Source organism: Ostrea edulis, chromosome 3 (genome assembly GCF_947568905.1).
Source record: "Ostrea edulis chromosome 3, xbOstEdul1.1, whole genome shotgun sequence".
NCBI lineage: Eukaryota > Metazoa > Mollusca > Bivalvia > Ostreida > Ostreidae > Ostrea > Ostrea edulis.
The window spans coordinates 17,346,833-17,373,668 of record NC_079166.1 but is presented as its reverse complement, the minus strand read 5'-3'; the positions used below and the strand labels follow the sequence as shown (position 1 = coordinate 17,373,668).

At 35.2% G+C, this 26,836-nt stretch overlaps 2 protein-coding genes across 3 annotated transcripts; one reads left to right on the top strand and one right to left on the bottom strand.

Moving 5' to 3' along the window:
• Window positions 1-97: 97 nt before the first annotated feature.
• On the bottom strand, window positions 98-24,298 carry LOC125674464 (intraflagellar transport protein 88 homolog). Of its 2 annotated transcripts, XM_048911608.2 has the most exons (25): window positions 24,195-24,298; window positions 23,847-23,965; window positions 22,255-22,323; window positions 21,853-22,024; window positions 21,258-21,324; window positions 20,048-20,138; window positions 19,600-19,704; window positions 19,297-19,399; window positions 18,196-18,310; window positions 17,722-17,953; window positions 17,440-17,510; window positions 17,256-17,342; window positions 16,809-16,908; window positions 16,546-16,632; window positions 11,014-11,083; window positions 9,613-9,729; window positions 9,120-9,228; window positions 8,225-8,375; window positions 7,240-7,355; window positions 5,229-5,347; window positions 4,420-4,526; window positions 2,906-2,960; window positions 2,095-2,199; window positions 1,586-1,597; window positions 98-370 (listed from the first exon to the last, which is right to left on the bottom strand). In XM_048911608.2, the coding sequence occupies exons 2-25, from the start codon at window positions 23,946-23,948 to the stop codon at window positions 249-251; spliced, it is 2,484 nt and encodes an 827-aa protein (XP_048767565.1). In that variant the 5' UTR covers window positions 23,949-23,965; window positions 24,195-24,298; the 3' UTR covers window positions 98-248. The 2 variants fall into 2 exon arrangements, with proteins under 2 accessions (XP_048767565.1, XP_048767566.1); XM_048911609.2 differs by lacking the exon at window positions 1,586-1,597.
• LOC125674468 (F-box/LRR-repeat protein 21-like) lies at window positions 24,296-26,448 on the top strand. The gene is made up of 2 exons (XM_048911614.2): window positions 24,296-24,433; window positions 24,985-26,448. The coding sequence occupies exons 1-2, from the start codon at window positions 24,369-24,371 to the stop codon at window positions 26,330-26,332; spliced, it is 1,413 nt and encodes a 470-aa protein (XP_048767571.2). The 5' UTR covers window positions 24,296-24,368; the 3' UTR covers window positions 26,333-26,448.
• Window positions 26,449-26,836: the final 388 nt, after the last annotated feature.

The window sequence follows — 26,836 nt, the reverse complement described above, 5'->3', positions numbered from 1 at the left end:
ATTATCATGCTAGCGAACTGAAATATTGTATTGGCGGACTTGAAATATCGTACTAGCGGACTTGAAATATCGTACTAGCGGATTCAAACAACGACAGTTTTCTGTATCACAGACTTCTTTTATTGTACATAAATTATATTTACACATTGTACAATAAATTTCAAAAGGGACGGACTGTCAGCTCTTAAATTTGAACACTTCTAACAACACTGGATAAGTTAACTGTGTTTTTTTCTGTAATGCTAGGTTTATTCCGGTAACAGATCATCGCCGACATCTTCGTCAAACAAGTCGTCTGTGTCCTGCTTTCGGGCGGCTGCAGTCTTGGGGCGCTCCATCTGCGGACCCAGAGGATCAGAATATGTGGCATCTGAAACATACACACCGATACCGTTAAATTCTCGTTAATCGTAGCATATCTATGAAATATTGGGTATGGTAACATGCATACATATAACTAGAAGTTGCGTTTGATATTTCATTATACACGTAGTGCAAAATAAAAATGAATGCGATAAGGTTAACAGGCCAACATATATATAGTCTACATAATATAATGATATTCTGAACAAATAGAAATAAACAGAGTATATCAATTTGTGATTCTTACTAAGGAGAACTTATAATTATATAATAACGCATATACACATAAGTTTTCCAGATCTATAATTTTGTGTAAATTCATCGACTTTTATATCACTGTCCAATCTTTGGTTGTTTTGGGGTTTTTTTTTCCATTATTTTCTATGTGTTTCTGAGAAATGACAGACTACAAATTAATCACTCTGACATCTATATATCTACAATAATATCTTCATTAATTCCGTGAGTTTATTTTTGTAAGTGCAGCTATTAAGATTACATACAATATTTTCTGTTATAAGCTTGTTACAGTAAATTTTATACTGTTGTGAGATTGTCAGAATTTGAACTGTTTTTACAATATATCAGTATTAAATGTACAACTGGATTGGTGCACACAGAATAGCATTGAACAACAGAGGAACAGCAGAAATAAATAAAACAACTTTAACTTTCAGAATTTCTCCTGACTGGTCAATTTTATTCAATGTGTGTAAGAATAAAGTTAATCATTCAATACTTCGTAAATTATGAAATTGCTTTGGCACAGATTATGATCTATACGGCATACAATTTAAATTTTTATGAGTTTGTTCTGATACAGAGCAATATTGTTTACCGTAAAATTACAGAAATATATTGTGATGTCAAGCGTGACTGTGAAACGAAACATATATAATATTCTAGGTCAGGTGTAAAAAAAAAAAAAAAAAAAAAAAAAGGTAATATTAGCTCTAAATAACCATTTGCCAAAAGCAGTTAATTATATTTAGATACGACATAAATTGTTTTTATGAACTCCGAACCAAAATTAAATCACAACCGCAATAAAATTAAATGAAAATAAGCAAGAATTGAAGTTGATACAACGAAGTAACACAATAGTTGATAATGTAAGTTTGAGTATAGAGTGAAGAAGAGGACTACTAAAAACCACATAAATATTACAATAATATACAGAGAGAGGAGTCCAGTTCTACCACCCAAAGACCAGCAATCTTACCTTGATCTTCCACTGTTAAATAATAAAATCATGTACTGACAATCTAAACGTTAGCTCTTCCCACAGACTGTACAGCCACAACAGACATGCTACAGACTTTATAAGCCCTACTCTAAATGGTACGTACTATTACACTAAACTAACATGCTTTACAGAAGGCTAGGTAGTACTGTTTTTTAGTGTTTGTATATTTCTATATTTGTTAATACTGATCTGGAATTTTAAATTTAACAATCTATACTTGTAGCAGTTAAGTCCAGATTACACTTGTATGTAAGAGTATAGGTGTTGAAATATTCCGTAGAATCATTTTAACTAAAAAAAATTGAAATATTTCTCTTTTGGCTAAAACAGCCAAGTTTTACAGTTATTTTACATATTACGAAGTTATCGTACTAGTTTTACATATTAACTATTAGTTTCACTGTCACTGTACTAGTTGTTCAAGAAATAAAGTCCTATCCCAGAGACTACTAGTACATCTGGCAGGTTTTGTATGCGTTACGTACCGATATCTTGGTGTCGGACCTGGTACGGTTCATCCCCGATGTCGTCAAGATGTGGGCGTCGCCCTTTAGACTTCCCTCTCTTGCCACCACCACTTCCTTCTCGATCTTAAAAAAAAAAATTCCCCTAAAATATTTCTTACAGAAATTTTTAATTCACAGAAACAAGTGTTTGTAAAAATATTAATTCCCTTGGAGATTATCCTTAAGATTGATGATTTAAAATGTGCAGTACAAAATGCAAATTATGTAAAAAAAAAAAATTCATTTTTATCTAAAAACCTTTCTCTAAAAGATGTTGAGTTGAACAGCAGTGATGGTCAATTTCACCCCCACCTCGACCCCCTTCTTCTTAACATTTTATGAATTGATGATTCCCATTACAATAAAAGCCACTGGGAATAGTTTCTCATATCAATAAACTTTACGGAAACCCAATCAAGATAAACAGGTAAATTTATTTACTTGATGTTCCGCTTAAGTTTACCATGGACAGAAAAATAAATACCTGTGTATTCTATGTAAATCAAAAGAAAATTAAACTATGGTGTCAAAGTTAGAAAGCAAAATCCAAGTAAACTTTGATGATTTTATCAAATTTGAAAGCTTTTTCAATTTAATTAAAATTGCCCGTTTTAAATACGCTATCACTTCAGAATCTATTGAAAAGCGGTAGCGGATTCGAACTAGCTAATTTTATTTAGAATGAAGTTTTTTGGGAATTTTTTCATCATGATACATTTAGATTAAAATTTTGGGGGATTTTTTTCATCACAATACCTTATAGGTACCCCTCCCCCATCAGAAAACATACCATCATCTCCCCTACGGCCACGCCCACTTCCTCTCCTTGTCCCACTGGTTGCCCTCTGTTAATGAGAATGAAAACTTAAAGTTCAATCTGCATCTTGTTCATGTCTTTTCCATTTAATATTTACCATGTTAAAAGATACTACTTTGTGCATTAAAACAGATTCAGTATCTACTGAGAGAAAAAAAGAACAAATACAGTTGTTCTTCGGTATCTAGAACACCTATATCTAACAACCATGGATATGTCACAGTGAGCTGGAAGTCACAACAACATTTTCTTTATGTACTGTATTAAAACTTCAATTCCTCAAAGCCTGGGATATCTCAAAGTTTTTTCTTGTACCAATCGTGTTTCAGATAACGAAGTTTGACTGTTTATAAAACTCAAGAATTATATAAGGGTTGTTCCAGAAATGATCAAATGGGGGGGTCGGGTGGCAAATGATATTTTTTTGTGTGGGTGGTCGTATTTTTTCATATTTTATTTGGTCCGTGGTTGGACTGTTAAAAAAATATTTATTATGGGTAGTGGGTAGTTTCTATTGTTTTATTTTGTGCCACGTGGGTGTTGAGTTTTCAGAATATTTTTATTGTCGCTCTTGTCGTGTTGGTTACAAAACGTCGGAGGGAAAATTGAAAACGTGCTTTCGAAATGCTGCTTTCGAAATCGGAAATCGGAAGTAACATAGAACTATTCGAGTTGTCGCTCTTTGCAGCGCATAACTTTCCATTACGGCACTCTTCAAATTAGAGGCGCGTTTAGTAGGGTCCCTTTGGACGTGATGGCGGCGAACTCTGTTCTGTAGATTATATTACAGTTTACAGTGCATCGATTTTGGGAATATTTTGAAACCAATAGGTATTCCGTTTTCTAATAAAAATAGGCAAACCTTAGTTGATTTATACAAGGGTACCGATGCGTTATATTTATCAGTCAGTGTGATGGTGATATAGAGGCCTCCGGGTGCGGGCTCCATTAGAAGACGAACGATTCGTGGAAAAACATATCCATACCCATTTCATGATAATAGCATCATTTGGACTCCCAATCTTTCCAACATTCCCGCCATAGATGCCTTTGATTGTTGATGTGACATCGTTTCTTCAGAACTACTGTGATACAATGTCGCACAGGCATTACCGCGTCATTGACTAGAATGTTTGTCCCGAAAACCTCGCGAGATTTGTACCGTTTTCATTTTTAAAAATATTTTTGTGGTGGGTCTGGTTAGTTCTTTTTTTTAATTAGATGGGTCATTGTAAAATGAGTTTATCAATTTGATGGGTCATGGGGTAATTTTTTATTTTTTTTTTATGGGTGCTTGGTATATACAAAAGGTGCTTCCCGACCCCCCCCCCCCCCCCCATGTATTTATTTCTGGAATAGCCCTAACAAAAGACTTTTAAGAGTTTACAATTAAATTTCTGTCATACAAGTATGACCAGTGTAGGAATACTTTTCTAGAAAAAAACAATTGATAATGAACAAGCGAATTAATAAAAATTTTTGAAAACCTGTTCTCTGAGTTCCTTTGTTTTTTCTGCCTTTTTTAATTTTGTCGCATACTCCTGAGCTTCAGGTAACCCGAGATCTGTGCAGATTCTCATTAGATACCGCAGACCTGTAAAAGAGAATACAAAACTTCGTTATCAAGATATTCCACACTCTTTTTATGAGAAACAAACCTTTCATAATTTTTCAAAAAGATTTTGTAACCTTTCATGTGCTCTAAAATACCAGCAGAATAATATCTGTGGTTCAAATTTTTTAATTTTGAAAAAAAAATATCCAGTGCATCTTGATTGATGAGTTACCTTTCCTTGTTATGATTTATTCCCCCCTTTCTCAGTGGATTTTCAATTTGAGGATATCACCATACCACAAACACAACAAAAAATCTTACCCCAGTTTGATTAAAATCATACAGTGCAACTTTTGTTTACATCCCGTGTGACAATAGTCAAAATATGGGAGAGAGAGGCGTGATTATAATTTGACAGTCAAAATATGGATGTGAGAGGCGTGATTATAATCTGACAGTCAAAATATGGGAGTGAGAGGCGTGATTATAATCTGTCAGTCAAAATACAAGAGAGAGATGCGTGATTATAATCCAACAGTCAAAATACGGGAGTGAGAGGCGTGATTATAATCTAACAGTCAATATACAAGAGGCGTGATTACGATCTGTCTAAACACACCCCTATGACATAACCAATTTTAAGTCAGTCATCAGTTTTTCTGAATGAATACGTAGATACTTCTATAAATTCTAGATTTCATTTCCAGCATTAGAGGTGAATGAAGATAACGCAGTACGTACATTCTATATTATCTGGGAATCTCTTGTGTATCTTCTTGTAGGTTTCTAGAGCCTGTTGATAGTTTCCACTTCTGCGGTAACAACTAGCAATCATCAGCTGCCATTTCACCTGGGCCGGCCTGTCAAAAGTTTGGACATACTCCATTAATATCAAATCACACTGATAAATAACTAGATGAATAGATCAGACATGTATACATGTCCCCTACTCCTCCTCCCCCCTCCCCCCCACTCCCCGACACTAACCAAATACAAAGGTGTATAAACAGTAAATGATTATGACCACTGGAACAAATTGGAAAAGGCAATTTGTTCTGTAACTCGAGACTTTACACTTAAATCTTGCTTTGTAAAAATTCTTAAAATCCCTGAGCCATAATCCTGCTGAAAGTAGGTCAACAGAAACAAGAATTGAACTAATTACACCTATCTAAGTCATCCGTGTCTCTAAACTCCATACACCTAAGTCATCCGTGTCTCTACACTCCATACACCTATCTAAGTCATCCGTGTCTCTACACTCCATACACCTAAGTAATCCGTGTCTCTACATTCCATACACCTATCTAAATCATCCATGTCTCTACACTCCATACACCTATCTAAGTCATCCATGTCTCTACACTCCATACACCTATCTAAGTCATCCGTGTCTCTACACTCCATACACCTATCTAAGTCATCCGTGTCTCTACACTCCATACACCTAAGTCATCCGTGTCTCTACACTCCATACACCTATCTAAATCAGCCGTGTCTCTACACTCCATACACCTATCTAAGTCATCCATGTCTCTACACTCCATACACCTATCTAAGTCATCCGTGTCTCTACACTCCATACACCTAAGTTATCCGTGTCTCTACACTCCATACACCTATCTAAGTCATTCGTGTCTCTACACTCCATACACCTATCTAAGTCATCCATGTCTCTACACTCCATACACCTATCTAAGTCATCCGTGTCTCTACACTCCATACACCTATCTAAGTCATCCATGTCTCTACACTCCAAAAATCCAATGTAACTCATCCATATACAAACGACTAAACTCCAATACTCTGCTTCATATCTGGAAATATAGGTCAACTGAAATGATGCCGGAGTATGACCTTCAACTCTGTCTACACACCAAAAATCAGCTCAGTATCTGCACAGTTAAAAACGTCTACAAAGTCTAGGATAAATTTGAAGAGTAGCAGCCTATATCCGAGTTCATATGTTCTAAAACTACTGGGAATGAAAATCACATCACTGTTAAGAGTGGATTCATTATAGGTGTGTTTGCTGTAACCCTGTTTTACTGTATGTGTGAATTCATTATAAGTGTGTTCGCTGTAACTGTGTTTTACTGTAAATGTGAATTCATTATGAGTGTGTTCGCTGTAAATGTGAATTCATTATGAGTATGTTTGCTGAAACTGTGTTTTACTGTAACTTGATCTGTAAACGTCGATAAACAACTACAGTACACACCAAAAATCTGCTAAACATCTGTCAGCATTACAAAATCAACCAAAAAACTACAACTACAGTACACACCAAAAATCTGCTAAATATCTGTCAGCATTACAAAATCAACCAAAAAACTACAACTACAGTACACACCAAAAATCTGCTAAACATCTGTCAGCATTACAAAATCAACCAAAAAACTACAACTACAGTACACACCAAAAATCTGCTAAACATCTGTCAGCATTACAAAATCAACCAAAAAACTACAACTACAGTACACACCAAAAATCTGCTAAACATCTGTCAGCATTACAAAATCAACCACAAAAAAGCTACAACTGTGAAACATGTAGAATGATGGATTGCAAGACACAACAATATACAACCTGATCTCTACTGCGAGATTTAATTGCTATCGTAAACATCTCGGCACTACAGCTTCATATTCCCTCTACATGCACTTAGTGACAAGAGGTATGAGATACTACTGATGAGCATAATAACAATAAAAAGAATGCAGAATGAAAAAGGAAGATTTGAATAACTCACTGTACGATGGCAGCTCTCTCGAAGTAATGTATGGCTTTCTCACAGAACTGCGAGTCGATGTAGTAGGCACCTAACCACTCAATGACGGGAATGTTTGAGGGGAAGTACCGGTACGACTGTCAAAGATAGAGTTTGTTGTTAAATATAGTAAATGTACATGTCAACAAAAACGACTTCTGTATACCATAACCAGCTATTGAATTGGTACCCCCCCCCCTTTTTTTAAAAATATTTGATCACTTTTGGGTTTTTTCCCCTTTGTTTGTCATTTGTTGGTTCCCATACCCCTCCTTTTTTTATTGGTTTGGTTTATTATGCATATGAAGTAATGTACTGTATTCACACAAACTCCCAATATCATCACTATACATGTAACATATTCTAATTTGTACATATTCAGATATGATGAACATTCATTGTTTACATTGTAATTTCTCTCTAGTCTTTCATTATGTGAACATTACCTTGTACCTTAAGGAGAAGGCTATATAGGCTCAGCCTGCTGCCGAATCCTTATCATGTTTAACATAATAAAATATTTTTGTAATTAACCCGTTGATTAAGTTTGAATGTACAATATAAATCGCATACATGAATATACCATAAAATAGTACAGAATTCAATACTTATATCATCATAGTACTGGAATACTTATATCAATAGTAATACTTACATCATAGTAGTACTTACATCATAGTAATACTTACATCATAGTAATACTTACATCATAGTAGTACTTACATCATAGTAGTACTTACATCATAGTAGTACTCATATAATAGTAATACTTACATCATAGTAGTACTTACATCATAGTAATACTTACATCATAGTAATACTTACATCATAGTAGTACTTACATCATAGTAGTACTTACATCATAGTAGTACTCATATAATAGTAATACTTACATCATAGTAATACTTACATCATAGTAGTACTTACATCATAGTAGTACTCATATAATAGTAGTACATGTACTTACATCATAGTAATACTGGAATGCTTGAGATTTATCCCCCTCGTTATCGTAGATTTCTCCCGTTCTGGCGAGGACTGAGGTGTCTGTAGGGGCCACGCCTATTAACTGCATGAACCACTCCGTGGCCTGGGCTGTGTCCTCCAGCTGGTCATGTCTATTTATAGCATCAAGGTCAATCACTCCCGGAATCTCTTTACACTTTGTTATCAAATGATTTTGATAAATTTCAAATACTTCCTATTACTAGTACACATACTTTTTTACTGTGTCTTTAAAAAAGAATTCCATTTACATTGTGTTCTTTTTGTGTAGCCTTTCATTAGCTGTGTGTGAAATAGCAGTGACATAATATCAGAGATTAGCAACTTCCTCAAGTTTCGTATTATCAGTCCGTTTGTTGGTAAAACTACACAGAATGATTTAAATTATGTATACCAACTTAAGAATGAAAGATATCAAGTTCAAACCATCCAAATCCTATCACTAAAACATTCAAGATACAATATTTCCAGAAGATGTTTCACTTCAAAGTAAAATGAAAGTGAAGTTTCAAAAGGCAACACATGATCCAAACTCAAAAAAAAAAAATCGGCGAAATTTCAGGAAATGTTCTCCATTTGCCTACTTTTTTGTTAATACATTGTAGTATATTTGTTGATTATAAAATAATTTCAAAAAGTTATTATGCTCAATTCCAATTTTTGCTAGGAGTGAAATAAACTTAGATCAGCATCAATTTATAAAACCAATGAATAGGAATTAAGAATTTATAGATGGGACTGTCACATATTTTAAGCAGTAAACATGCCGCCGTAGGAGTTGCTTATCTCGATTATATATGATTCTGAATTATGCGTGTGATGAATGCTGCAGTATAATAGTACGGACACAAGGATACAGGTCAGCTATCTGATACATGACTTGTGGACTGTTCCGTAGAATGGCGTGGAGTTTGTAGAAACAGTCTAACGCGTCCTCTAATCGACTGATCTTTTTATTTGTTAAACCTGTAAAATGACAGATATTCAGTCAAAGATTACCCGTATAATGAGATATTTCAGGTAAAAAAAACAATTGAATAATGATATGCACTTCATGTTTAAAAAAAAAAAAGAAGACCTTAGTCTAATGTAGCATTTCTTATTAAAAAATTCAATATCAACATAATTAGCTTCATAAATGTTTTTCACAATACATACATGTAGTTAATCTATGTCATAAATTCACTATCATATATATAGCAATACAAATTATATCAATAAGCAATGTAAATGGAAAGGGACTAAATTCAGAATTTATTTCAACAATATGTCGAAGACCTAATGATAGCAGAATAATCTGATAAACAATGAAATGTGAACACACAATAATTCTCATCAAAACATACGCACCTAAATTGTACAAGCCTTCAACACATGATGAATCATTCTGCAGAGCTTCTTTGTAAAATTCTCTCGCCTTCTCGTAGTCAGATCGGGCATAAAGTACATTGCCTTTGTTTACGAGAGCTGAAATCAATTAACAGTCCTCATTATTCCTGTTTCATTTTTTCTATAAAATCTCAATCCCCTAAATATAAAAACAAGAAACAGAAGCACTGTGGTGTTCAATCATTTTGATGTTTTTGCAGTACATGTAGTAATTTGAAATTCATAGTATCGATTCGAATTCTGAAGAGCATTTAACTGTACTCCTGTATCATAAGATGACTAATGGATGTCTAATATTCAGAATCACCAGTCATTACTTACAATAAAAAAACATAAAGGCAAGGTTTACATAATTCTAACTACAATAATGTAGACACTACCATTGTTTTCTTTTTTCATTTTACAATATTGCAGCTTCATATTAATAAAATGTTTCCATTACTAAATCCTCATAAATTAGCAGTTTCCATAACAGAAATTTAAGTTTTATAGGCATTAATTAGCAACAGCCATAATGTACTGTATCATTATGAAATCAAAACCATGCACTTCAATCATTTCTCGATCCCACGGACATCATCAACACTGCAGTGTAATGACATTATAGATCAGTGTTTTACCTACCGGGTTGTAGTGGTCAATAGGTCAGTGTTTTTTTCCTGCCGGGTTGTAGCGGTCAATAGGTCAGTGTTTTACCTGTCCGGTTGTAGCGGTCAATAGGTCAGTGTTTTACCCGCCGGGTTGTAGTGGTCAATAGGTCAGTGTTTTACCTGCCGGGTTGTAGCGGTCAATAGGTCAGTGTTTTACCTGCCGGGTTGTAATGGTCAATAGGTCAGTGTTTTACCTGCTAGGTTGTAGTGGTCAATAGGTCAGTGTTTTACCTGCCGGGTTGTAGCGGTCAATAGGTCAGTGTTTTACCTGCCGGGTTGTAGCGGTCAATAGGTCAGTGTTTTACCTGCCGGGTTGTAGTGGTCAATAGGTCAGTGTTTTACCTGCCGGGTTGTAGCGGTCAATAGGTCAGTGTTTTACCTGCCGGGTTGTAGTGGTCAATAGGTCAGTGTTTTACCTGCCGGGTTGTAGCGGTCAATAGATCAGTGTTTTACCTGCCGGGTTGTAGTGGTCAATAGGTCAGTGTTTTACCTGCCGGGTTGTAGCGGTCAATAGGTCAGTGTTTTACCTGCCGGGTTGTAGCGGTCAATAGGTCAGTGTTTTACCTGCCGGGTTGTAGCGGTCAATAGGTCAGTGTTTTACCAGCCGGGTTGTAGCGGTCAATAGGTCAGTGTTTTACCTGCCGGGTTGTAGCGGTCAATAGGTCAGTGTTTTACCTGCCGGGTTGTAGCGGTCAATAGGTCAGTGTTTTACCTGCCGGGTTGTAGCGGTCAGCACTCATGGCCAGCTCTGCGTATTTGTCTGCTTGTTCCAAGTCATCCTCCTGTGTAAAGAAATTCCAAAACACTGTATCTAAATTGTTTTCTCCCCCTCCCCTTAAAACAACATCTTACATGTTCTTAACACAACACCTCTAAACATTGAACAACTTTCCAGACACTAATTCAAAACCCTTAAAATTCAAAATCAGTCATACACTATCATGTTTCTTATTCCATTTAGAGCATAAAAAGTTTAACACCATTGCAAAAACAGTAAACATGTAAGCATACGCAATAAATAATTGATTGTGAAGTCAGATCACAAATTTGGAAACATTGAATCAACAAATGATGATGAACAAAGAACCAGTGGGGTACTGCGGAATCAACAGCATTCTCAGAATAGAGGGGGGGGGGGGGGTCTGGACTCTTTCAAAGTCATCCATAAATGTATAACACATAATTGTCTAATGAGAATACTGCTGGTGAATCAGAGTTTATCATTGACTTTTTGGGAATACTGGGAATACTAAATGACATGAAAAGCAAATCTACCATAATCTCTAAATCGTGAAGTACACACCTACACCACTGAAAACTAAAATACATGTGTGTGACTACGATCTAAAGGTATGTGAACTTTCTACAGAGAAACAAACATGACCCAGATTGGAAATTTATTACTTAGTGGGTGTAATCTGTTACTTAGTGGGTGTAATCTGTCAGTAAGTGGGTGTAATCTGTCACTTTCACTTAGTGGGTGTAATTTATTACTTAGTGGGTGTAATCTGTTACTTAGTGGGTGTAATCTGTCACTTGGTGGGTGTAATCTGTCACTTAGTGGGTGTAATCTGTCACTTAGTGGGTGTAATTTATCACTTAGTGGGTGTAATCTGTCACATGGTGGGTGTAATCTGTCACATGGTGGGTGTAATCTGTCACTTAGTGGGTGTAATCTGTTACTTAGTGGGTGTAATCTGTCAGTAAGTGGGTGTAATCTGTCACTTTCACTTAGTGGGTGTAATTTATTACTTAGTGGGTGTAATCTGTTACTTAGTGGGTGTAATCTGTCACTTGGTGGGTGTAATCTGTCACTTAGTGGGTGTAATCTGTCACTTAGTGGGTGTAATTTATCACTTAGTGGGTGTAATCTGTCACATGGTGGGTGTAATCTGTCACATGGTGGGTGTAATCTGTCACTTAGTGGGTGTAATCTGTTACTTAGTGGGTGTAATCTGTTACTTGATAACAGGTTGTTCCGGCCCCCAAACTAATCCGTTCCCTAGTTGTTCCGTCCTCAAGTCGTTCCGTCCCCAGTTGATCCGGCCCCTAGGTTTATAAAGCTATTACTGTCTTCTTATTTACAGTTAATGCTATAATTTTCATCCAAACATCAATATAATTATATTGTTTGTAGTGATTATAACCATGATTTAGATTTAGATACCTACACATTTCATTTGTTTTAAAATATTATATCATGTAAATTTTGAGTATTAAAAGTATGAGAAAATAATAAATAGCAAACGTGTCACTCAAATGAAATTTTGATAATGAATTAATTGTCTATAAAATTGTCTATGTTATTCTATTTGATCTTTTATTTTGAATTAATTTACATGTAACTTGTATTGCTTTAATTGAAATTTGATGAATTAATACATTTTTTATTTATCATATTAAACAATGTTTCATCATTTATAAAACATAAATGTACTTCCCACCCCATTACATAAATCATAAATAGAAATTATCTATAAAAAGTATATGGGGACGGACTGACTGACTATGGTAATTGTGGCCGGAATGACTTGGCGGCCGGATCGACAGGGGCCGGATTGACCGACATTCCTTTTACTTAGTGGGTGTAATCTGTCACTTAGTGGATGTAATCTGTCACTTAGTGGGTGTAATCTGTTACTTAGTGGGTGTAATCTGTTACTTAGTGGGTGTAATCTGTCACTTAGTGAGTGTAATCTGTTACTTAGTGGGTGTAATCTGTCACTTAGTGGGTGTAATCTGTTACTTAGTGGGTGTAATCTGTCACATGGTGGGTGTAATCTGTCACTTAGTGGGTGTAATCTGTCACTTAGTGGGTGTAATCTGTTACTTAGTGGGTGTAATCTGTTACTTAGTGGGTGTAATCTGTCACATGGTGGGTGTAATCTGTCACTTAGTGGGTGTAATCTGTTACTTAGTGGGTGTAATCTGTCACTTAGTGGGTGTAATCTGTTACTTAGTGGGTGTAATCTGTTACTTAGTGGGTGTAATCTATCACTTTTTGGGTGTAATCTGTCACATGGTGGGTGTAATCTGTCACTTAGTGGGTGTAATCTGTCACTTAGTGGGTGTAATCTGTTACTTAGTGGGTGTAATCTATCACTTTTTGGGTGTAATCTGTCACTTAGTGGGTGTAATCTATCACTTTTTGGGTGTAATCTGTTACTTAGTGGGTGTAATCTGTTACTTAGTGGGTGTAATCTGTTACTTAGTGGGTGTAATCTATCACTTTTTGGGTGTAATCTGTCACATGGTGGGTGTAATCTGTTACTTAGTGGGTGTAATCTGTCACTTAGTGGGTGTAATCTGTCACTTAGTGGGTGTAATCTGTCACTTAGTGGGTGTAATCTGTCACTTAGTGGGTGTAATCTGTCACATGGTGGGTGTAATCTGTTACTTAGTGGGTGTAATCTGTTACTTAGTGGGTGTAATCTATCACTTTTTGGGTGTAATCTGTCACTTAGTGGGTGTAATCTGTTACTTAGTGGGTGTAATCTGTTACTTAGTGGGTGTAATCTGTCACTTAGTGGGTGTAATCTGTTACTTAGTGGGTGTAATCTATCACTTAGTGGGTGTAATCTATCACTTAGTGGGTGTAATCTGTTACTTAGTGGGTGTAGTATGTAACTGTGACAGTCCATTTTAACTTTCTAAATGCTATAGTAGTAACAACTATTTTCTTCCTGCCACAAAGAGAACAGAAAACATTTTATACACAAACAACATGAAGAAAAGGATTAGAGGACACAGAAATAAAGGCATGCTTGTGAATAAAAAAGAAAATTATAAGCATAATCATTTTATACAAAGTCTTGAAGAACTGATATAAAAAAAGGAAATGTTTTCTGGTTGAAATATAGCACTAAAGTCATTCAGAATCTGACATTTCCAGCTCTTTTTATATTTTTTCATGATATCAGATCATTTTTCTATCATGAGAAACTGTCAAAACAGGATTATGAATTTTTCCAAATGTAATCAATTCTCGTTAAACTGCCGCCTTTTGTGATTAGAAAAATGTGGTGACATTCCATTATAATGCCAACCCTGCATAATGCCATATGCCACTGCTTTTCACAAACAAATGGTCAAATTTTATAGGGTTTACCTTAGATAATAATGCCAATTACCTAACACCCATAGTTAACCACCCCTGTACTATGAGAGTAAGCACTGCAGTGAAGTGTGACAGACTGGAGAATGTATTCAGGTGGTCAGGTTAATTACGAATAATTGCTGAATAAAACTCAAGATTATCTTAATGTTTATACAGAATGAAGCCAAATAAATTACATAACTGAGCTTCTTTTGACTTCTCAGTGAATTGTTGGTACATGTACAAGTGAATTCGTTATATTGCCATCCCCACTTTATTGCCCAAATTGATCTTGAACAAAAGTTTGCAATACACTGAAGGAACACTGCATAAGGAAACACTATCTCGGTTTTTGGGTATGTGAGCTGATTAACTACAATCGAAAACGTGGTTATTTACGCATAACAGCGAATCATGTTTACCATTGCTGTTCATCCCCTCACATACATATACCCAACAAACAAGACAGTTATTCCTTATCAGAAACAAAATGCATGATTACTAATTTTTCTAAATTATCTGACTTTTGGATATGAATACCTTAAAATACACTTATGATACATGTATATACATATTCAATTCAATAAAAAATATCACCCTTATGATTTATACAAAACATACTTTTGACTATTTTGTTTTTGCTCACTGTGACAGTGGTGATTAGATTAATCATGTTTTGTAAACGAAAGCATAGATATTTCTTTGAGTCCTTCATCATTCTGACTCTCACAGAAGTCAAAACAGTTTCCATGCATACTTTACATGATCAAACAGATACGAACACATTCATTTCGTCTGAAATTGAGAGCAGCTGCCTTAAGGATGAACCATAACTGAGATTTAAAATCTCTTCCAAACTTAACAACACTAATTCCCTATCAGACAATCATCTTCTTAAGTCTTTAATTTTACCAGGCCTACCGCTGATTAAAAGTGATTAAAAGCAAAGTTCAATTAACAGAATCAGTATTCACAAGCTTTTAGCAGTATACTGAGACATTAATATGACAGCCCAATATGAGCTTTCTTTTGAAACAATATGGTAGATGGGGATACATGAATTTGGTGTTATGATGGGAGTTTTACAATAGTGCGAAAAAACTTACAACAAAACGGGGCAGTTTGACTAGGAATAAAGTAGTGATCATTTGAGAATTATCTGTCAACAGATCTAGAATGACTTCATAGAAGGGGAGATAAACAAATGAGAAAATAGTAGACAATATGCAATGGTAATTAAGCTAATTATGCTGTAAATACCTCTCCATGCTGAAGTGTAAACACAAAACATACAATAGCTAGTAATGGAATATACATCCACGAAAATGTGTGAAATATACGCATCCACTGCAACACAAGTGATATATATATGCATCCAATGAAATATGCGATATACGTACGTAAATGTGAAAAAGATATACAGTACTGGGTAAAACATCCAGCCTTCAAACACTCGGAGTGCGTTCAAAATCGCCGTTCCCGTTGTTCTCGTGCTCAGTTCTTAGAGTCGTGAACGGCGAGAACATGTGCGTATGAACGTGTCCTTTGTTCTTTGATCACTCCATCTACAGAGGTCATGCGAGTTCTTGCACCTCGAACCCGTTCTCGGGTTGTGTACTCTGCGTTCAGGATCGACAGGAATTTGTACTCGTACGAAGAATGGCGATCTCGAACGCACTCACTATGTCAGTAAATAGCATTAGACTCAACATATGTAATTATAACTGTTTTGTTATATTTTATTCTGTCCAGTTTTAAAGTGACATGCCCACTTGCCTTCACTCATATTATTCATTAGTTCAATACATAACTTAACAGCATGACTTTTTTTCAAGAAAAATAGGTCAAATAAAAATGGGTTAGAATTCAAAAGGGAAAAAAATTATTCTTGGAGTAATACATGTATTGTTAATTTCAAAGCATATACATGAGTCACACCTTTCAAATCTGAAGTGTTATTGTACAGCAGTAAGGACATAAGAAACTAATTATCTGGTTTTCCGGCTGAGACAGAATTCATTTTCTAGAATAAAATGCAACCAGAACCCAGTAACCAGTGGGACAGACTGTTATTTTCATCAATAAGGCACACCTCTCTCTGTTTTCAGCGAAAGCCTTTATAAACTGGACAAGGAAGTTGTCACTTACCAGGAAGTATAAGAAGGAGAGATTGGTGGCAGCCGTGCTAGCTACTTTTGTGTCCTTCTTCTCAAAAGACTTCAGAGTTTCAATGGCCTAAAATAATACACATACCGTATAATGGCTGTTTTTTTCTTCTTCTAAAATTCAGACATTTTTAAAACAACAAATACTTACTTCAATTACAGTCAATTTTAATTATAAAATTGTAAAACAATAATTATTTTTGGTAAACAATGGTGTCGATACATCCTTCCAAAAGAAAGCCTTACTTGATTGAAATCTTTCTGTTTCAGGAACATGATGGCCTTGTCGATTTCAAGGTCATGTGCAAGGTCGAGGTATTGTGAGGACTTCACCTGTTCTGTACACCTGAAAATCCAAAAGGAATTAACATATCAAGAGCACTGCTCATTCTAATTGCAGACTTATTTCTTATACTACATCATTCAAAAGTTATACTACGTAATTCAAAAGTTATACTACATCATTCAAAACTTACACTACGTAATTCAAAATTTATACTACGTAATTTCAGAGTAATTCTCCTTCTCGTTTCCTGTATAAGTACATCATTAAATGTCTAGTTCATGTATACATGTGCCACTTAAAATTTCAGTCAGTGAGGCAGTTCAACATCATTTACTATTTTGTGAAGATCTGTAATACATATCCAGCTGTCTTATTCTGAGTCCTGAAAACATGAATTATTTACTAACCAGTCATATCCTACAGAGAACTGGGCCTCAATGGCAGGCGAGATAATCTTGGCTGCTGTCTTTATACAATTCTCCGCATCATATTTCCTGTCCAAAGTAAATCAGGTTCGCATAAAATTCTAGAGCACACACAACATGGTCAAGACACAACTCAAAATATTTTTTTCTTAAATAAATGGCAAACCTTTTTCTCTCTATCTGCCGCAGGGAATCATTCTTAATCACCTCTAGAATCAAGTTGTAATTTTTATCCTCCTGCAAATATCATCATGGTCTTCAAACTTACTTCCCCTCCATGCTTTACACATACCGGTACATGCATTTATGCACCATAATTTTGTTTGAACTTTAAACTCTAAAAATTGACATCTGTCTAGGCAATATTACAAATTAACTTCTTTTAACATGACTATATGACAAGAAATTTTGATTTACAATTCTTAAAATGACAAACATGATATCATACCCCATGTGGGAGATACTTGTCCTCATCGTCGATTTTTAGGTCAACAGTCAGCAGTTTCTGAAAACCCCGCTTCATTTTTTCTCGGTCTCCGAGGGCAAAGTAACAGAGCATGAGATTAAAGCCCGTTTTAAAGGTCGGTGCTTCCTGCATGATGTGTTCGAATGACGTGATAGCGTCATTGTACTGCCCCATCTTTACGAACACGATCCCAATGTTCTGCATAATCTTCGTTCTGTAAAAAAAAAAAACAATGAAATTATGACGACAAAAGGATGTCCATAGCTCATGAAATGTTTACAATGTTGAGAAATAAACTACTGATACTCTATCATCCAGAAAATGCTCTTCAGAAAGACAATGGCTGCTGTTGTTTAAAATTTGTTATGGTTTTTATATTCAACGCTAATTTACAAATATCAAAATTGCAAACTCTGCCCTATATTATTTTACAATCTAGATGAGTTTTATTCTTGCCTCATTTCTTTGTGGGAGTTGGGGACCTGATCAAGAGCCATTCTGTAGAATTTGATGGCTTTAGGGTAGTTCCTTTGTCTGAAATAGATGTTGCCCATATTCACCTTCAATCGACCTGCAATGTTCATCGAAAAGGAAGTTAAATACACTGTACTAAATAAATCAAACACACAGTACAAATACTGTTTATAAGGTAAACACAAATAATGTTTATAAACATAATTTACATAGTCATCCATTTTATTTCCATCCTTTTTTCTTTACACCAGAGAAAAAAGAAATATTATGAATCTAACAATATTTTACAGATATCAAACTCAGATTGTAATAAAATGACACAATAATTATCCAAATTCTTTAACTTATAAAGCATGCACATCCAGAACTGGTCAACAACAAAAATAAAAGAAGACAAACGAACAGGAACAAGTCACCTGATATACCATAATTCATATCACTCATCTTCCTGGGGCCCTGAACTGTGTGTATAGACACAACACGTACTTAACTTGATGCATAAATACATAACACGGACAACTTAATACATATATAAATACACTACACATACACCTTGATGCATATATAAATACACATCTACAATTTAATGTATAAATACACAACACCTACAACTTAATGTGTAAATACATAACACGTACAAGTTAATGCATATATAAATACACAACACGGTACAACTTAATGCATATATATATATTTATACACAACACCTACTACTGAATGCGTAAATTGTCATAGGACCTTCTGTCTACTTTTTCAAAAACTTTTTCCAACTACCTAAACATTTATGACAAAGTGCAATAAAATAATATGTTGACTACATCATTTAATCAATATGTTGACTACATGGGTTTATTAATATGTTGACTACATGGGTTTATTAATACGTTGACTACATCGGTTTATTAATACGTTGACTACATCGGTTTATTAAACCATCAAGACAAAGTGACCACACATTGAATGACCACATTGACATTTGAACTAGTAACATCTCGGTCACAGGTCAAAACCAGGTCACCTCTGAGCCATGCGCTACTTTCATTAAATCAGTAAATACACAATCAATGAAGGATAAAGTCCTACCTGCATTTGTGAACATTTTGTTTTTGACAATCACTTGGTACGTGTTCAAGGCCTCATTAAACATCTCATTAGCAGCATATTGATTGGCCAGATTAAACAACACCTACAACATTGATTTTGAAGTCATTATTAACCAACCACACATATTGTTTTTTATTTTTTCATACAGTGCATTATGAAAAGTACAGTTATCAAAATTGGCATGGGGATTAGTTTTCGATATCATACAGTATAACTAACGTAGAAATCAAAGTACTATTTCAAAATAAGATTCAACAAGAAATGAGGTCACGGTGAACTCACAGAGTAGGTGAGGTCCAGGTTAATCTGGTCCCCCATAGACTGCTGTTCCCGTTGTCGGACTAACACCCTCTCCTTCCTTCCAGCCTCTTTAGCCTTTTCAAGAGCCTAAAATCAAAGTCGGCAATTTTAATGGATGTTAAATCTGATTATATACTGAACATTGCTGTCAAGATTTTCAATATAATCTAATTTTTTCCCCCTAATTCATATATACGAATAGAATTTCTTTCACCTTTTCAAAAATTTCATTTTTATGTATTGTAGTAAATTATTGGGATGTGAGAGACTTATATGTCTGTATATACATGTAGTTCTAATCTGAGAAATGCCATTACTTTTTAAAGAAATTTTTGTGTATATATCTGATTGAAAATGCTATCAAATATGCCCCCCCCCCCCTTAAAAATAATTTGACACGTTAAATCGATGATTTACTACAGCACTTTACCAGACTAAGATCCCCTGTACTGTTGGCAAAACAACTCTCCTCAATTAGTTCGTTCACTTTTTTCTCCAACTGTCGAATCTTTTCTTCTGGGCTGTAATAAATACGTGGATGGAGGTATTAAAACATTCATATGCAGAATATACAGTTAGACACTCAATCTAAAAACATGTTTGATGCAGAGACCTGTCACAGTGCTAATACTGACCTGATTCTATCACAGTGGTAATATTGACCTGATTCTATCACAGTGTTAATATTGACCTGATTCTATCACAGTGCTAATATTGACCTGATTCTATCACAGTGCTAATATTGACCTGATTCTATCACAGTGCTAATATTGACCTGATTCTATCACAGTGTTAATATTGACCTGATTCTATCACAGTGTTAATATTGACCTGATTCTATCACAGTGTTAATATTGACCTGATTCTATCACGGTGCTAATATTGACCTGATTCTGTCACAGTGTTAATATTGACTTTCCTAAATTATTTTTTCTATGCTCATTTGAATGCTAGCAATGCTTGCTGATTTTGAATGCTAGAAAACCTTTTCCTATCTCTTTCAATTACATTTTGCTGTCTCGAATCTTGATCAATGTGAGTGGATATTACCAGAACTATTAAATATAAAATCAAATCTTAATACTCTGAAAACAAGGTTTTGACCAAAAATTAATTTGTTTTATTTTGCACACTAAATATTACAAAGTTAGCATTGTCTGAATGCTTGTAATGCTGATCTGAATGCTTGTAATACTGATCTGAATGCTTGTAATGCTGATCTGAATGCTGATCTGAATGCTGATCTGAATGCTTGTAATGCTGATCTGAATGCTTGTAATGCTGATCTGAATGCTTGTAATACTGATCTGAATGCTTGTAATGCTGATCTGAATGCTTGTAATACTGATCTGAATGCTAGTTAATGCTGATCTGAATGCTTGTAATGCTGATCTGAATGCTTGTAATGCTGATCTGAATGCTAGTTAATACTGATCTAAATGTCAGTAATGCTGACATTCCTCGCTATTCAAATACTTTTGCTAATGCTACTTTTCCCCCAATGCTAAGAATGCTTATAATTAAGTTTTAACACTAAAGCCAGTTTTCCCTAAATCTTTCAGATGCAAATTTAACCAACAACAATGTTCTACATACTACTAGATGTATTCAGTAATTTGATTCATTCGTATGTGGCATACCTTTCCTCTGGTTTCGGCTCCAGAGGGGGAGCTGGTCCAGCCTGGTTCATGGGATCAAAACCTGCAGCTAAATCAAATAACAATCCTCATTATAAAATTCAGAAAACTTGCAATTTAACAATAATCCTAAAATCAAATTAGTAAAATTTGCAGGTAAATAACGGTCCTAATTATTACATTAAGAAAACCAGCAGATGAATAACAATTCTGATTATTAAATTAAGAAAATGACATTCTGATGTCACCTAATTCCTGATAAGATTAACGGAATCAAGTGCTGGAAGACATAAGAGAAACATATTGTATAAATATTTCAGCAATGATTGCTGGGTTGAATTTGTTTTTACAAAGAATAACAAAACAGTACGAAAACATTTGTAGTACACTCTATTAGAGAGAGATTGAGACAGAGAGAGAAGAGAGAGAGATACAGAGCAAGAGAAAGAGAGAAAAGAGAGGAAGACAGCAAGCAAGAGAAAGAGGAGGGACAGGGAGAAATAAATGGTGGGTACATTTTCTTGCTTCAGACTCAGTGGACATTACATGTATTTCAGTGTTACAAGCACACAACACACAAGTATCACTGTTCTCTCACCTCTGTTGCCGGCTGACGTGTAACCTGCCCCTCTGACGGCTGTCATTGGCCTTGCCATATCTTGACCGCCTCCTACTGCCCCAGTTCCTAAGCGACCCATGGATGAGGGCATGCCCATTCTGCCCCCTCTAGCTGCTGTTCCTGGAATACCCCCTAGTCCTCTAGCTGCAGTCTACAATATTTTTCAGTGAATGTATATAAAACTATGCTCACCATCTAACTTTTTTTCCCCATCAAATCAAAACAGACAAACTTTACAACAATTAAATCCACCACGTAAATTCTTTCAAGAGTACTACAAATAAACATGTTTCTCATTTTTGCATTTGTGTTGTAAGAGAATTTTGATTATTTCCTCTACTGAAAATTTCTAGAAATAATTAGTCTATTCACTTGACTTACAGGGGGAGGTCTTCTGCCATGGCTGGTTCTCATCACTGCTTTTTGAAAGGATGAGTCATGTTGTAAATCCTGGTTTTCAATAACAAATAAAAGATTTTAGAATTTAGTTTTAAACAGGAAAAAATGCTAATTAATGTCTTCTCACATGCACAAAAAAGTCTCAGTCAACTTTTACCTTAGATTGACCATTAAGATCAACTCTATTAATTTTCAGGCGAAGAAAATCACTTGATAAAATTAACCAATCTGTGATCTTTGTTCATCCTTGTTACTAATCAAAACTACCATTCTATTCAAACATGAACAACAACCTATTTAGGACATCATCAATACCAGCTGTAATACTAATATCAATACATATGACGTTTTTGAGTTTACACATAATAAAGCCAATAACAATCTTATGAAACACTTCATGCTGACACCATTTTTAATACAGATGGATTTTCTTATGATGAATTTGTGAGATTCACTAAAAGGAACACACCATTTTCTTGCTTCTTTTCTAATCAGCCTGACTTATATCGAGCTGACTTGATGTGATACATAGAATTAGATGCATAGAAATACTGAGATAGAACATTTCATCGTAAAAGTGATAATGTCCTACAGACCCAATTTAATGATTGTGGTGAGGGCCTGTCCCGAGACACAGATTATTCTAACTAAGAAATATGGTACACACGTTATTAGTACAGTAACAATAATGAAGACGTTTTTACAGATCGATGCAATCAAACTTTCCGATCAGTCCATCATTATCTGTTATCACAGCCACATGTGAGGATATCATTATCTCTGTTAGTTCACAGGAGTTTGAAATTTTATCAATAAAGTCAATAAAATTCACTTGATTGACCAAGCCATGAGCTATGCGTTAGCATAGTGAACAGGAATGAAACGCTGTTTTGGAGAAATCTCGAGTTTCGCTTTGAACCGCTGCGCAATGAATATAACTCGTAAGTATTTATCACTAACAACATTTGCCTACTTAAATTTGCCTCCTAACCCCTCTCTAATGCTGTCAGTATCCACTTTATCCGGGCCTGACATTTTAGTATTCCTTATAATTTAAAGTTAAAAAAAATAAAATAAAATGCTATTAATCCTTCCACATATTTTTTTAATCAAATGAAATAAATCACAACATATAAAATCCTCAGTCATATCAATTATTATATTTTGAGGCCAGAAACTATGTTCAGAGTTTAAAAACAAAGGGCGATAATTGTGTAGAAAGTTGCATGTGCGGGAAATCATTGGATTACAAAAATGTCAGGCCCGGAGTGAATGTGACGTATTACAATGGGTCCTCGGTAAAGTCAATGTTTACACGGAACCGAATAAAGTGGATACTGACAGCATTAGAGAGGGGTTAGGAGGCAAATTTAAGTAGGCAAATGTTGTTAGTGATAAATACTTACGAGTTATATTCATTGGGCGGCGGTTCAAAGCGAAACTCGAGATTTCTCCAAAACTGCGTTTCATTCCTGTTCGCTATGCTAACGCATAGCTCATGGCTTGGTCAATCAAGTGAATTTTATTGACTTTATTGATAAAATTTCAAACTCCTGTGGTTAGTTAAAGCTTACATCAACGTCCAAGGTGGCGTTGTAATCATTGAAGCCTCCATAAATGTCCTCTTCATCCTCACCGGCTAAATGGACTTGCTCCATCATGTTCATACGATTCATACCAGAATATTCTGCGTCTAAAATGCAATTAATTATAGGCAATTAAGAAATCTACAACAACAACACCCCCCTCATTTTAAACAAATTTCGTTTGCACATTTATTTAATCATCAATATCTGTAAGGTTTCAATATCTGTAAGGTCTCGTGATAATTGATTAATGCAGAATTGAGAAATTATTTCCTGCAGGCAAAAACTAAATGAACTTCTTTAAACAAAATAAAACTATTTCATTTTAGTACAAACCATCAGTTTTTCTCAGCTGAAGGAATTTCTTTTCTAGTGCGCAAGTTCTCTACGCATTTACGGAAGTTTTGCTCTGGCAACTCCGACATCCGGTCTTATGATTTTGACATAAAATGTAAATATTCTACCGTGTCATAGACATAACAATGCAGTTGGATCAGAGTCAAATAATGGATGATAGATATTGTTCAAGGAGGTAGTTTGAGAAGATGGAATATTTCACTGAGTCTCCGTGTTGAGTAAGATTTTGGTTTCGTGCCTTCTGTATCATTAATTCGTACGTAATATTATTCTCACAGAAAGAGTACCTGCATAAAGATCATTTTACATCTTATATATTTGTTTCATCTCTGACGGATATGAAATATTACATTGAGAAAGGGGAAATTCTTGGTTCCTGTTCTAATGCTTACCTCCTCTTGTCCAATATGACCAATGACCACAGGGCAGGGTCTCAGTTGTCAGATATTGAAATTTCATATTATTTGTTCTTGAAGACTATATAAATAAAATCCACCACCAAAACCCGCTCCTTTCGTCGTTTTAAAAATGGTATATGATATGTACATTTAAAAAAGTACTTCTTTTATGTACATATGATATACCTTTTTTAAAACGACGAAAAGAGCAGGTTTTGGTGATGAATTTTATATTTATATATTATTCAGGAACAAATAATACAAAATTTCAATGTCTGACAACTGGGCCCCTGTGCCAATGGCCGCATTTAAAGTTTCTAAGATTTGATATACATGCATATCTGTACCTACTATAAAATTTATCTTTTCAGGTTCTGCAGAAGAATGGCGTCATGGGAGAAGACACCAGAAGTCATTTTGGGGAAGATTTTTAGTTTCCTCTCGACACTGGACAAAGTGAAAGTGTTCCACACCTGTTCTTCTTGGCGCAAGGCTTTAGAGCAGGCCAGTGCATGGCAGCAGTTTCAGTACTCTGAAGGTCGAATTTGGGATGAAATTTTCGAGACCGGTATTCCGTCTTCCCTGGACGACTTAGAACAGTATGAGGTGGTCCATCAGAGTATTTTGGAATGTTTGGAAAGATTTGGAAGATATATGAAGAATATCTCTATTGCCATACGAAGTACCTCATCATTTGAGGTCTACCAGAAAATAGTGCACAACTGCTTCAATGTAAGAAATTTTTCTCTCATTTCCATGTGTGCAGAGTTTTCAGAAATGGAGATTTTGAAATGCACCATGCATGAGTTTCTCCAGAGAAACAACCAGATAAGAAAGTTAGAAATCGAAAACATCGACAATTCGGGGGTTAAAAATGCACCCCTGCCGATTGGACTGAAACATTCGAGCCACCTTCATAGTTTATGGATTGTGAATTCATTTAGCAGTAGCCTTCTGAGTAACTTAATGTATCTAATGAACCTATCAGAGTTAGCATTGACTCCCCATCAGTTAAACTTCAGCCTCCTCAAACATCTGGCCTCTCTGTCTCTTAGAGACCTCCACATAGTAGCCAATTCGAAAACTCGGGGGTTCTACAACGAGGCCATCAGTGATGCCCAGTGGGGGGAGATCAGAAGGCACGGCCCCAAACTCAGAGTCCACTGTTTCCTTGCCAAATCTCACGAATGGACAGAAAAGGAAGTCTTCTTGAAGCCGAGTATGCCCCTGACATCTCTTGTGTACAGAAAAAACGTTTGGATTAAATATTTAGAGTCCGTGTGCACCTTGATGACATACCATAGTAAGACTCTGACCACATTTATGGACTTCAGCCTTGTTCATCGGCCCTATAATTACCCTACCCCACTGTGTTACGAGGACAGAGTGGACCGTCACATGATCAGACTGTCGAGACTTTGTCCCAGACTTCAGACTCTCTCGATTAAGGAGGCTCTGTCCAGTGCGGCCATTCTTCTGATGGTGTATCACAATAAGAATCTCACAGATCTTCTTGTTCGACATGACATGATATTATATGTTAACGATCTTCCTGATGAATTGCTGGATGATTTAGTTGTGAAGGATTTTATTGAAGATAATTATGAGAGGGATAATTTTGAAAATGCTGTTTCATCCATGTTGGGAACAGAATGGCATACTTTAGAAGTATCTGAATTTTTTGAAATAATGGATTTGAAATATTCAAAATTTTCATAGTATTGGTTTTATAAATGTTATATATGTATAATTGATATTTGTACATGTTACATGCATAAGAGAATGAAACTTGTCTGTTTGTTACACAATAAAACTAAATGATAAATCAGTCAAAATATGTTTTCCTTAGCAGATCTTGTGATCCACATCAGTTTTTGTTTGTATATGATAAAACTGCATGCTGATGATGTTACAGTAGTTAAAATGCTGTACTAGGTATGTTCAGAACTTTCTAAACAAAAAAACATTTTTCTTCTAAGTCACTTGAGTGATTTCTCACTTTTGCTAGAGTAGGGAGTAATAACATGATTCATTTGGGTAATTGTTGTATCATATATGAGAAATAGCCCATTGAATCATGGATGTGATGTTCAATTATAACAAAGCCAACTTGATATGTGTCATGGAAATCAAGTTAACACCTTAAATAGAAAATTGTGCGCTTTATAAATTTTAATAATAATAATATAGAAACTCACCTGTCTCATGTCATAACAAGCTAGC